This window comes from Alnus glutinosa, chromosome 13 (genome assembly GCF_958979055.1).
Source record: "Alnus glutinosa chromosome 13, dhAlnGlut1.1, whole genome shotgun sequence".
NCBI classification, from domain to species: domain Eukaryota; kingdom Viridiplantae; phylum Streptophyta; class Magnoliopsida; order Fagales; family Betulaceae; genus Alnus; species Alnus glutinosa.
In genome coordinates this window covers 23,377,755-23,390,495 of record NC_084898.1, presented here as the reverse complement: position 1 = coordinate 23,390,495, position 12,741 = coordinate 23,377,755, and the positions used below count along the sequence as shown (strand labels likewise).

General features: G+C 35.7%; 1 protein-coding gene across 3 annotated transcripts; it reads left to right on the top strand.

The window, feature by feature from the left end:
- Positions 1-5,420: 5,420 nt before the first annotated feature.
- On the top strand, positions 5,421-10,317 carry LOC133854688 (vinorine synthase-like). 3 transcript variants are annotated; one of them, XR_009896839.1, is made up of 3 exons: positions 5,421-5,644; positions 5,836-5,924; positions 6,326-6,372. XR_009896839.1 is itself a non-coding variant. In XM_062290942.1 (3 exons), the coding sequence occupies exon 3, from the start codon at positions 8,827-8,829 to the stop codon at positions 10,153-10,155; it is 1,329 nt and encodes a 442-aa protein (XP_062146926.1). In that variant the 5' UTR covers positions 5,452-5,644; positions 5,836-5,924; positions 8,699-8,826; the 3' UTR covers positions 10,156-10,317. The 3 variants fall into 3 exon arrangements, 2 of the variants coding, with proteins under 2 accessions (XP_062146926.1, XP_062146927.1); XM_062290942.1 differs by lacking the exon at positions 6,326-6,372 and adding an exon at positions 8,699-10,317 and having other exon boundaries at positions 5,452-5,644; XM_062290943.1 differs by lacking the exon at positions 6,326-6,372 and adding an exon at positions 8,699-10,317 and having other exon boundaries at positions 5,452-5,743.
- Positions 10,318-12,741: the final 2,424 nt, after the last annotated feature.

Sequence of the window (12,741 nt, the reverse complement as noted above, 5' to 3'; positions counted from 1 at the left end):
TAACTCATTTACACATTGCTACGTGGACTACCACCAATCACATTCACCCACCTTGATTCCTTGAACAACTATTTTCTAAAAATTTAAAAAAAAAAAAAACCACCATTAGTCAATCATGTTAAATCGGACGTCACAACAAATGCGAATTTTTCCAGGATCTCCCTATTTTGCCCTTGCCTATTGAAGAGGAATGATGGTTATACCCTTCAATAAGACGCTTATTTTGGAAATAAAATTACATTTACAACCTCAACTGATCATTGAAATACCCTTATTAACATGGGTCATGTGTGCTCGATCTATACGCTTCGATGTGCTCAACGTACGGGGATCTTTAGACCTATCGTACATATCCATTTGTGGAACTTTGAACTTAATTCGGGGGCAACGGTAACTCCATTGCTTTGTCTATGAAGGAAAGGTTGGTAGTTTGAAGCAAACTCTCGAAGATATGATTGGTGGGGGGGGGGGGGGGGGGAAATAACCGAACTTGGTAGAAACCAAGTCTTTTATGCCCTCTAATAGAAAACAAACACATCAGCATATTACACCAAATAAAATTATGCAGCACACACATGTTCAAAACCTCATTTTCTCAAATCAATCGACAAGTAAAGCCCCCTTTCCTGTTCAATCTGCAAGCACCCGGCATGGGCGTTGAAGGCGTTTTTCGGCCTAGGCAGTGCCGACAGCGCAGCGTTCGGTTTGGCCTGGCTGTAGCGGTGTGATCCGGCACGGGCGTTGGCAACATGTTTCAGCCTGGGCGATGCCGACAGCGTCCGACCTAATTATGGTGGTGCGGATTTGGGGCTAGTGGCAGTAGCGTGATTTGGGGGTGCGGATTTGGGCAGTGCCTCGGTGGGGCTACGGATTTGGGGCAGAGTGGTCTGGCCTGGGCAGTGACAACGTGGTCCCGCACGGGCAGTATCAGAGTGGTCCGTCATGGGCATTGGCGGCGTTTTTCGGCCTGGGCAGTGCCGACAGCGTCCGACCCGGGCAATGTTGCAGATCTTCCAGTTGGGGCAGGGATGGAGCGAAATTTTCAAATTTCTTCAACGTCCACCGATCGTGATTTGGGGGTTTTTTGGTTTTTAGAAGGAAAAAATTGGAAGATGTGAGATGGATTCGGTACATTAGCAACATTTTAATTTTTTGGGTTTTACTGTTTTTAGCTAACGTGTCAATTAGTTATTGGTGGACAAAAAACTCATGTTTTCTGCCATGACCGGGCATAAATTGTTTTCCTTTTATTGTTAGAGTCATTTCTTCAAACTTAATTAGCCTACAAGTCATCGGTACGAGCATTCACCTTAATACCCTTCCCCCAAAGTGAATAACCCATTGTCCTGCAACTTTGGTATTTATTCATTCTGTGAGCTGAACTTCACTTTCATTGACAGCTTCTAGCTAGCTGTCTTCTGCTCAGTGATCAAATCAGAGGGTTATTTTGATTACCAGTACGTACCAGGTGGTGCGGTGAGAGTTATATCCTGCCCTATTAAATGGATTGTGCTTTTGAGGGTTGCTTTCATAATTTTAGATTGGCCAGTATATCGATCTATCATAATAAAGTGGACGACTTATATATATATATATCCTATTTGCACGCGTGATAAAATCAAAAAAAAAAAAAAAAAAAAAAAAAAATAGAAGTAGTAATTGTAATAGCACTACAAAAATTGAAGTGATTTGTTACTAACTTTTAGTTGCCTTTCAGAATGTCTGAAAGGCCACTAAACATTAGTGACGTGTGATTAGTGGCCTTTTTAGAAGGCCACTAATCAGGGAGTCAGTATTTTTGACTTTTCGGCACGCCACTATAACATATAGTGGTGTGTCAGTCTGACACGCCACTAATTAAGGCATTTTTTAAAAATAAAAACTCTGCAGTCCAAAACTCTGGAATCCGAAATTCTGTATTAATCTACTACAATTCTATCAATCCATGATCAACACAATTGCAACAATTTGAATTTTTATCAATAATCAACAATCACAACTACAAAAAAAAATCATTCCAAAAGTTTCAATAAACATATGTCATAAATTCATAACAATCAAAACAAAGGTTTCAACAAACAAAATATACAATCAATCTTTGTCATAAATTGGTAACAAAACCGGAACAAAAAAGGCAAGTACGTATTTGCCAACTAAAATAAACCTAAATGTTACCCAATATCAATCGTCAGCAAGATTTTCATGTTCGGGTAACTGTACAATATTTTTCGTAGGATCTGGGAATGATAAAACAAATATAGTTAGCAAACAATACGATCGAATCATATCAAGTCCTAAGCATTCAACAACGTGTGAATTTAAACAAACGTAATCATACTACGAAAAAAAATCCATTAATTATTACCTGATCTGCTATCAACAGATGATACATTCATATATGATGAGCATAATTTTTGTCTGGCACTACGTTATCATTTGAAGAGTGAAATTACACCCACATGATTCATGAACATTGAAATGGTGGAATCTAGTAAGAATTCCAATCATGGAAAATATGCTTTATATATATATATATATATATATAGGGATAATTACACTTAACCCTCCTGATTTATCCACGGTGTGGCGATTTACCCCTCAATGTACCAAAATTAGTACATGACCCCCCCCCCCGAACTTGCCAACGTGTGGCAAAATCAACCTTCCGTCCAATCGACCGTTCGTTTGGACAGAAAATCGGTCACGTGCAAGTCACGTGACTTGGGGAGGGTCTCTGTCTTAAACGGTCACGTGACTTGCACGTGACCGATTTCCGTCCAAACGAACGGTCGATTGGACGGAAGGTTGATTTTGCCACACGTTGGCAAGTTCGGGGGAGTCATGTACCAATTTTGGTATATTGGGAGGTAAATCGCCACACCGCAGATAAATCAGGAGGGTTAAGTGTAATTATTCAAAATATATATATATACACTTAGGAGAAAAGACAGACAAAGGGTTACATCCACCATACTGCCATTACTGATCGTAATTGGGAAACCATATGCACTAAAAAAGTAGCAATTAAAATACAAAATGAGCTATAGGGTACGTGGTTATTAGAGAAACAACCCTATAGAGATTTCAGGAAAAATTTTGTAAATCAACTTGGCCGACAACCCATGGAGTGGATGATGTTGGTTCATGCATGCTCTCTCTTTGATTTTGTCATTAATCCTATTTGGCACGAAGCCTGGCCTGACTCTAGAACACAAGTGACAAAACCATCTACATTAAGTAGATGTTGTATATTATTATGTTAATTAAATGCTTGTCTTACATGTTGTTTTTATTAATTAACAACTATTCCAGATTTTGTTTTTACCAGAAATATCAAGCCATTAAAGATATACAAGTTGAATATATACTACCATAAAGGTCGCTGATTTCCGAGTCCCAAGAACTTTTATATTAATTATTTATTTATTTTAAATGTTTAATGATACTACATCTTTTACTATTAATTTATTTATAAACTGATATTACTATAGGTCTCCTTTAGAGAATCTCTAACCATATACATTTCAGCAGCTATAAAAGTACCATTTTTTACATTATTTACTATTTTTTTAATATAAATTTCAACAGATTTTATATGGCATTCTCTATTTTCTTCAAATATTATTTTTCGGTATTTTGTCAATACTCATTTCAATTTAGACAGAAAGGTGTTTTTAATACTGTCATTTCTATTTGTTTATTTTATTTTTTTTGAATGAATGAATTTCTGATTTTTTTTTTTTATATAAATAAGAATAAGAATTTTATAGTTATATATCAAATTCTAAATCTAAGCATTTATCCATGAATTTGTTTTGCTAAAAGAAAAAAAATTCTAAATTATTTTTGCTAAAAAAAAAAAAAGAAGAAGAAAAAACGGAGTCATCACTAACCTTATGGATGGACAGCGTCGGAGGTCTTGGGCGGCTGGGGATGGACGGTGTCTGAGCTGGGTGGAGAGCTAGAGATGAGAGAGAGAGAGAGAGCTAAAGAGAGATATTGAGAGGGAGAGAGGAGATGCATACCGTGCGGTGGTTGGAGTTGATGTGGCGGCCGGCGATAGAGAGAGGCAGATAGAGAGAGAGAGAGAGAGTAGAGTGAGAAAGGGGAAACTTTTTTGTTGTTGCAGGAGAGAAAACAGGGAGAAAGGAGAACCGCGCGGGAATGCGTGGTTCTATGAAAATTAGTGGCGTGTCAGTTTATGACACGCTACAAATTTGTGGCATGCCAGTCAGACATGCCAGTAAAATAGTGGCATGCTGAATCCAACACGCCACTAATTTAGTGGCCTTTAAATTCAACACGTTACTAATGATTTTAGTGAGGTGTTAAGATTTAACACGCCACTAATTAGTGAAGTGTCAAAAAGTAATTTATTGTAGACATGCCATTAAATGCAGAGTTTTGTGTAGTGTAGTAATAGTAATTAAAAATAAGCATATAAATAGAGATATTAATTAGATCAAATATGGATGGCCCGTAACAGGATGGGTAGATGCATGCACAAGATTTTTTAGTATAATTTAATTATAAATGACGAGTTAATACCTAACACATGATTTCGAAAAACTTGATGGGTTTGGAAAGAGTAATCTTTTATCTTCCTGTTTAACATTTTGCTAGTTAATTATTGCCAAAATTGCTCTTTCACTCGAAGGCCTGAGCAGTTGTCGTTGGAGAGGCCAGGGTAGAATCTGTTCACGAAAAAAAAAATATTGGAGTAAAGCCTATCAATCAATTATACATGGCAACAAAATTAGAAGAGCATGATAAAATTCAACCACATAATTAATCAGGAACGATGTAAAAGCCTAATATTATTTAATTGAGAAAGAGTAATGATTCTTACAGAATTATTGTACAACTTTAAATAATTTTTTTTATGATTAATCATTGGATTTGTTTACCTACATGGGGTCATAAATATTCAATAATTAATTTTAAAAAATAGTTATTAGAGTTGTGTAAGAGTTGTGCAAGAAACATTACTCTTAATAGGTTAATTACAATTAAATAGTTATCATTTACAAATTATCATTTCCAGATTTATTAATGTAACACCTAAGAAAGAATTTAATAGGTTAATTACAATTAAATAAAAATATATAGGATTAGTGTGGTTAATAATGTAAGATAGTTTTATTTTATCTTATGGCCTTGTGTGGCTTGGAAATGGTGCCCAATAGTAAAAGAGAATTAAACTATCATTTTGACCCAAGTGCATGTAGATTGACAAGTTTTAGGCCTACATTGTCCTCATTTCCCACTTAAACTAGAAAGGTATCTTGGTAATCACACAACCTTGGCTACTCTTTTCTTTGATTCACGGATAATTCTCTCATTTCCCCACTAGTTATCTTGTCTCATTTAGAAAAATGGACCACACTTATTTCCTTTCTTTTTGTCTCACATGGCTCACTTTTCTCACCCTCTTACACGTGATTTGCCACATCACTAAACAAAAGAGACACACTCGATCTCTCTATCACCCAAGGCATCACCAGCACCCTTATGCTCCTAAAATTTTCTTTTTCTCCTCTTCTCCTCCCTTGCATTCTCTTCTCCTTTCTCATCTTCACGGTGGGGCTATGGTATAGTTAGTGAGCTGAATTTATTCATGGCAGTGCAAGTAGAGTAGTGAAGTGTAAGTCTCTCTCCCTTTCTCATTTTTGTCTCTTCCTCTTTGACAAAAGCTTGGCTATGGGTATGGGTGTTGACAGCCATTGAAAGGCAAAGCTTAAAAGTTGTATTTGGGAGGATGAAACAAGTTTTTCAAAGATGAAATTTCAAAATTTCAGCCCTCTTTCTTACTCTCTTTCATGTGTAAAATTATAGGTAGAGCTTGGGTTCAAGTCCTCCGTCACATTTGACCTTTGGGTAACGATTATTGGTGTTAGGACTTTCAATCTACCGATTATTTTGAGGTAATTTCGAAACCTTAATTTTTCTCTAAGTTAGGTCAGATTTTGGATATATGATGAAATTCTTGAAATTGCCATGGGGTTTTTGTGTATAATGAATTCATACATGATATTCAAGATTTGGATTATTTTATTGTTGGGTTGAAACTTCAATTTCGAAATTATTGAAATGTAGGCATAAACTCCTAATTTCTATAGTTTAGTTAATGTGGGGTTATTGGTGTTTAAACGTTAGGATTATTGTTTGGCTGGGTTGATTACACTTAATGTGTTGATTTAACCTTAAATTTTCATGGGTTTCATGGATAATTATTACATGTTGTGTTTAGGTCCTAAAGGTCATACTAAGATTAGAATTGTGTTATAAATGTGGATTTAATATTTGGGGCAATACTACATTGCAGTTGTGCTTAAGTTGGGGGATACCTTATCTAAAGCTGGGGATTTATAAGTATAATTACTTACTGAGAACGATACTACCTTATTTGAAATGCCCTAAGAATTTAAATGCTTTATAAATGGAATGTGTATTGAAAAGATAATGGGTTAGACTTGCTTTATACGTGATATGAGATGTGTCAAAAATAAGTTAAAGAAAAGATGTTTGATATATATTGTTTGATTGTAAAAGTAAAGAATAATTTCTTTTTATAAATGGCATGATGTTGCATATGATTGTTGGAATGTGTATGTAATGCATGATGAAAATGTGATAAGAACCGATGATGAAACAAGAACGCAAAACGAGTTAAGACTACAAAAACGAGAATAAGAGACTAATGCATTTGGGACTTTGAAGACCAACATGTGTGGAGTACGGGCCACACAGTGTTGTTAACTTAATAATAATATCGGGATCGGAGTACGGGCCCCAGACTGGGGAGTACGGGCCCCATCAACTGTAAACGCAAAGGAGTACGGGCCTCTCGTAAGCCGAAAGGAGTACGGGCCCTTATGTGAGAAATGAATGAAACATAACAAGAAAGAATGAAAATAATGAATGAATGCATTGCATATGTTTTGTGTTAATATATTACGAAATGGTTTTCATGAATTAAGGATTGATGTTTATAAAATGTGCATATATGTTAGTGTTCCACTCAATGGGATAGAATACATGGTGTATGTGTATAGTTGAGTTATAAGTTAATTTTTATAACGAAGGTAATTTGTAAAAGATTTATTTCCCTACAGTGTCTACTTCATTAGCTATGATTTACTATAGTGAAACATAAAACCCAGCATAGCTATTATTGTAAACTCACAGTAGAAACTTAAAGACGACTTATTGTTTTAAGTTAATAAGTTCTTATATTGCTGAGAAATGTGGACTCATATATCCGCCTATGTTATTGCGGTTAACAACCCCCACAATTGCATAGACGTTGTTATTGTAAGTAATGAGGAAGAATAATGAGGATGTTGACCCTGTAGCCTTATACCCACGCTACTATAGATGAGGCCATTGGGTGCCTTGGGATTGTTTGACTAACTTTTTAGTCACTCTTTTGTTTACATCATTTTTATAACACGGGCACTTATGATTTAGTTTTGGGATCGTGCTGCATGTGGCACATGTGTTTGGACTGTCTTGTTTTGTAATGATACAATGTAACCGTTTATCAAGATAGATGTCTCTTGTTAGCTCTGATTGTGTTATGTATATTTTGAGATGTCTTTGGATGAAAAAATAAAATAAAATAGGTATTCCGCTGTGAGACTATTGTCTCTGAGGTGATGTTAAGATAAATTTATATTTCAGGTTTAGCTAGATTGATTTAGCTATGTTTGTGTAAGGTTTCACAGGTATAGCACAATGCGCCTGGTCGGGTCGTTACAAATAACACCATTAAAAAAAATAAAAAATAAAAACCTAAATCCCTTTCACGATTCCACCCATTGGGCAGGCCACTGTCCCTTGCCAAAAGAAAACGATTTTTGTACACATGCATATATATACACTTAGAATGAGTATGGGTATGGGACACATGTCGCCCTATATGCATGGTTTGCATACTTATTGTAAATGTATAGTGTATACAAGAATAATTTTCCTTTTAAAACATTTAGAGAATATCTACGAATTGATTAGATCTATTAAAAATATCGGTGATATGTATATATATACACCCACGCACCTCACCCCTGATGAGACTGGAATCTTGAAGGCTTATTCAATCACTTTTTTTTTTGGCACGATCATCACAATTATTAGCAAGTAGTAGTCATGCATTCATGATTTTTTTTTTTTAATTATTATTATTTTTTAATGAATAAGCTTTACTAATAGAGAAATAAATAATATATAATACAGAAACAGACACCCCCCCCCCCCCCCCCCCACCCCCAAAAAAAAAAAAAAAAAAAAAAAAAAAAAAAAAAACCCCTTTAATCAGAGGAATTGGACCATGTTTGCATATCTTTTGGATACATCTCTTATTAACATATAATAAAATGAACAAGTAACATGCTTTCCACTAAATATTTTCATGATTTAATACTATATATATTCTATGTGGTTTACCTTATTATATATTATATTTACATGCGAGTTGATGTAATTAAGGATGTGGAGGATAATTGTGATTTCTTTATTTGTAGTGATTGTTGACTTTGGATGGTACGTTAAAACAATTATTTTTGTAAAAATATTATATAAAGACAAAAAGAGTTAAGAAAGAGATAAAAAAACAATATATATATATATATATATATATATATATCCTGTAATTTGATTTTTTTTTTTTTTTTGCTACTTTTCCATGCATGTATTGAAGTCAACTGATCGAGCCACTTTCTCCATGGATCTATAAAGCAAGAAACGCCCGCCTTGATCAATCATGATGCTCGTGCAGAATTGAATAACGTGGAGATCGAGAACAAAAGAAAGAAACTAATTAGGAAAATGACTGATCAGATGAAGAATGAGATCATTTCCAGGACTTGCATCAAACCCTCCTCACCCACTCCGCCCCACCTGAAAAACTTCAAACTCTCTCTTCTTGACCAGCTGCTTCCCAATATCCATGGCAACATGACCTTCTTCTTCCCCTCCGTCGATGCCCCCACCGACCCTGACTTGGAATTCTCACGCAAATCCCAACTCCTCCAGAAATCCATATCCGAAATCCTCACCACCTTCTACCCTCTTGCCGGGCGCCTCGCCGACAACTCCACCGTAGACTGCAACGACGACGGTGCTCTCTTCATCGAAGCCCGAACCGATAGCCTACTTTCGGACTTCCTTAGCAAACCGGACTATGAAACACTCGACCCCTTCCTCCCCACCACAGACCCAGAAACCATGGAATTATCCAAGGGTTCTTTTTGGCTCGTGAAATTTTCCGTGTTCAGCTGCGGTGGCACAGCCATCAGTCTGTCGCTCACTCACAAAATCGCTGACTTCGCTGCGTTAATCACACTGTTAAAGAGCTGGACCGCAATCTGTCGTGGATCGAGCGAACTGCTAGTCCCGGAGTTCACCGCAGCTTCTATCTTGCCGCCCAGAGAGATTCCGGGCATGTCAGCGTCCGTGCACATTGCCGGCGAGAATTTCATAGCAAGGAGGTTCGTGTTCAGCGCCTCCAAGGTCGTGGAGCTTAAAGAAAAAGTTCAAAGCGTGCTTGGACGAGAGCAGTTCTACGTCTCGCGTGTAGAGGTGATACTAGCACTCCTATGGAAATGTGCAGTGGCCGTTGTCAAATCAAAAACTGGGTCGTTCAAGCCGACGGCGTTGTTCCAAGCTGTGAATCTCCGCTCGAGAATGGACCCGCCGCTGGCGGACACCGTGTTTGGGAACTTTGTGTGGCCGTTTGCAGTGATCGTGGAGGAAGAGAGCGACATGGAAATACACCAGCTGGTGCAAGACATGAGGAAGAACAAGAATGACTTTCTCAACAACAAGGCGAAGAGGTTTCAAGGGGAGGGAGGTTTCTCGGCTCTAATGGAGGCTCTTAAGGAGAGGGGGGAGATCTTCAAGAACAGGAAGGAATTGGTCGCATACAAATGTTCAAGTTGGTGCAAATTTCCGTTGTATGAAACCGATTTCGGGTGGGGCAAGCCGGCGTGGATGACAAGTTCAAATAAGCTGGTGAGTAATACCATTTCTTTGCTGGATACGAGTTCCGGCGGAGTTGAAGCTCTGATAACATTGGATGAGGAAGAAATGGCCGTATTTGAACGCCATGAGGAGCTCCTGGAATTTGCTTCGGTGAACCCTAGCATTGTTGTTTGATTTCATGACTGCTGGCGAAATTTAATGTGTTTTTTCTTCTTCTTCTTCTTGGTGATATTGATCTTTATGAAAATTGTTTGTGCAGGCTTGCAGCTAGCTAATATATCTTTATATGAATATTAAAATAAAATAAAATAAAATGAAATTGTCCCCCCATCCAAATTGACCTCGTCACATTATACAAGTGACGGGATGTGTTTGTTGACATTGTTGTATAACTTAAATGTATAATTCTTGCACAACCTCATATATATTGGTGGGGCCTATGCTAGCTTGTGGGGCCTACTATGTACGAGTCTTAACAATATGTCTTAGGTTGTATAAGAGTTGTGTAAAAATCATTTTCCTTACAAGTGGCACCGAAGACGGCTCATTGTATCACCAAATGTTACACCCCGAGGACACTTACAATTCAAAGACCAACTTAATTATCCTTCTCCAAAATGGCCTAAGCAGTAGCCGGTCAGAAATTTAATTTAGTGGAACAAGATTTAAAAATTAAATTGAATAAAAATATTAAAGAATATAATTCATGTACATAAATAATTAATTTTTTTTTTTTTTTCATGTCTAGAGCTAATTTATTCAGTTTTGCAATATGAATTCTCATAATTTGAAATCATTTCATGATTTTTTTCATTGTTGGATTAAAATGATGTCATATTTTTTCAAATTTTATTTATTGAAAATTATGGTTAACTGGTTTTCAATGTCCTTTTTTAAGATATGTTCCTTGAATTTGGCCTCTATCATTACAATGATAATCAGAAATTTTTCTTCTCAAATGAGGATCTAATGGCTAATTCATTAAATCTAGCTCGACACAAGCTTGTACAGAATTCAATTTTTTTTTTTTTTTTAACATGTCCACACAAAAAGGTGGAGGGGGGATTCGAACTAGTGACTTCTGCTTCATGAAACATAGTTTCCAACTAATTTAGCTACCCCTTGGGGACGTTTAAAATTCAATTGGGTCTCAATTGAAAGTACTGCCAACTAAAGTCGAAAAAAGAAAATACTATATAATAATGAGTTTTACACTCATTGTGTCTTGGTGTTATACACTTGATGTACCCCAAGGTGATGTGCAAAAAACGAGTAATTCTAAATGTCATACCCATATCCCTCTAAAAAAGATGTGGCTTTTAAAATCACCATGTGATCAAAATTCAATTTTGATCAATCACAAATCCAACGGTAATTTTAAAAGTCACCTCATTTTTAGAGGGATACAAGAAGGACATGAATATGACATCTAGCATTACTCGCAAAAACACATCTCACTAGAAAAATAATTGCTACAACTAGATGACATTTATTTGGAAGAAATTAACAACGGTGTACGGTCTACCTACTTCATGGTCGTATATATAGAATATTAAACAGATCGATGTTTCCTTCCTCCAAATTCATATATTAATTGTTAAGTACCAAGTTAACAAGAAGAATGAATATATTTCCAGAATGAATGGATATATTTTATTGAGAAATTATATCATATTAATCTGTTGACCATTTAAAATGACTTAAGCAGATGATATCATATTTAATAAAGGAATGGTGGGGTTGATTTCATTGGTTGGTGAAAAATCTTAAATCAAAGCCTAACCAACTCCCTCTTCTTTCTTCTTTTTTTTTTTTCTTTTTTTTTTAATTTGGGAAATCGTCCTACATCTTTTACTACAATCTCTTGCAAACTGACGTACATGATAATTCACATGGCATTACCACATTAATTACGATCAAATTTAATTATTTATAGTGAGTAACTTGTTTCAGCAATATACGACGAGATCTACTGGGAACATTCTTTGAAGGTTGAAAGAATACCAAAAAAATAATAATAATGATAATAATAACAAAAAAGACTTCTAAAATTACTCGTATTTTTCCAAGGTTGAAAGCATTAGCCAAAGAATGACTTGCACGTGTGTCAACAAACATAGATGAGAAAGGGCTTTTGAAAGCTGAACTTTGAGAAAAATGACTGAAGAAGCTCTAGTCTATGAGGCCGGCCTGCTAATCTCTAATGGGCCGGGCCTTGCCGTTTCTTCTAGGGCTCTTTTTTTTCTTATAAAATATGTCTTTTATATCCTCCAATGCCTCGGATGTAAAGTATTTGATTTAAATAAGAGTAGACTCACACGTACGAATGAGTATATATTAAAATATTAATTTAAAATTAAATTCATTTTTTATACTTATTTAAAATTTTGAAGACAGTTTGTGATTTAACATGTCTTTTTTTTTCTTGGGTTTTTTTCATTTACCTCGTTGTCATCTTTTTTCTCTAGAGAGGTTATATGTTGTGACTGATTATACTACTATTGACATAATTATTAATTTTATTATTTGTTTATGTAAATTCAAAAAAAAAAAAAAAAACAACATTTCAGGCTCTTAATAGTGAAATTAGGTCTCTAATACCGAACTATATGTAAATCTTTTATCTTTATTTCCTTTAATTTACTTTACCATTATGAAAGAAATTCTTCAAACTTAGCGCCAACTCACTGATGTTGCTTCCATTAAAAAAAATAACTAGAGTACGTTCTTCATCAATCTTGCAATCTTACCCGTTTATTT

Coding starts and splice junctions, on each gene's coding strand:
- LOC133854688 (XM_062290942.1), top strand. CDS start 8,827: ATGACTGATCAGATGAAGAATGAGATCATTTCCAGGACTTGCATCAAA.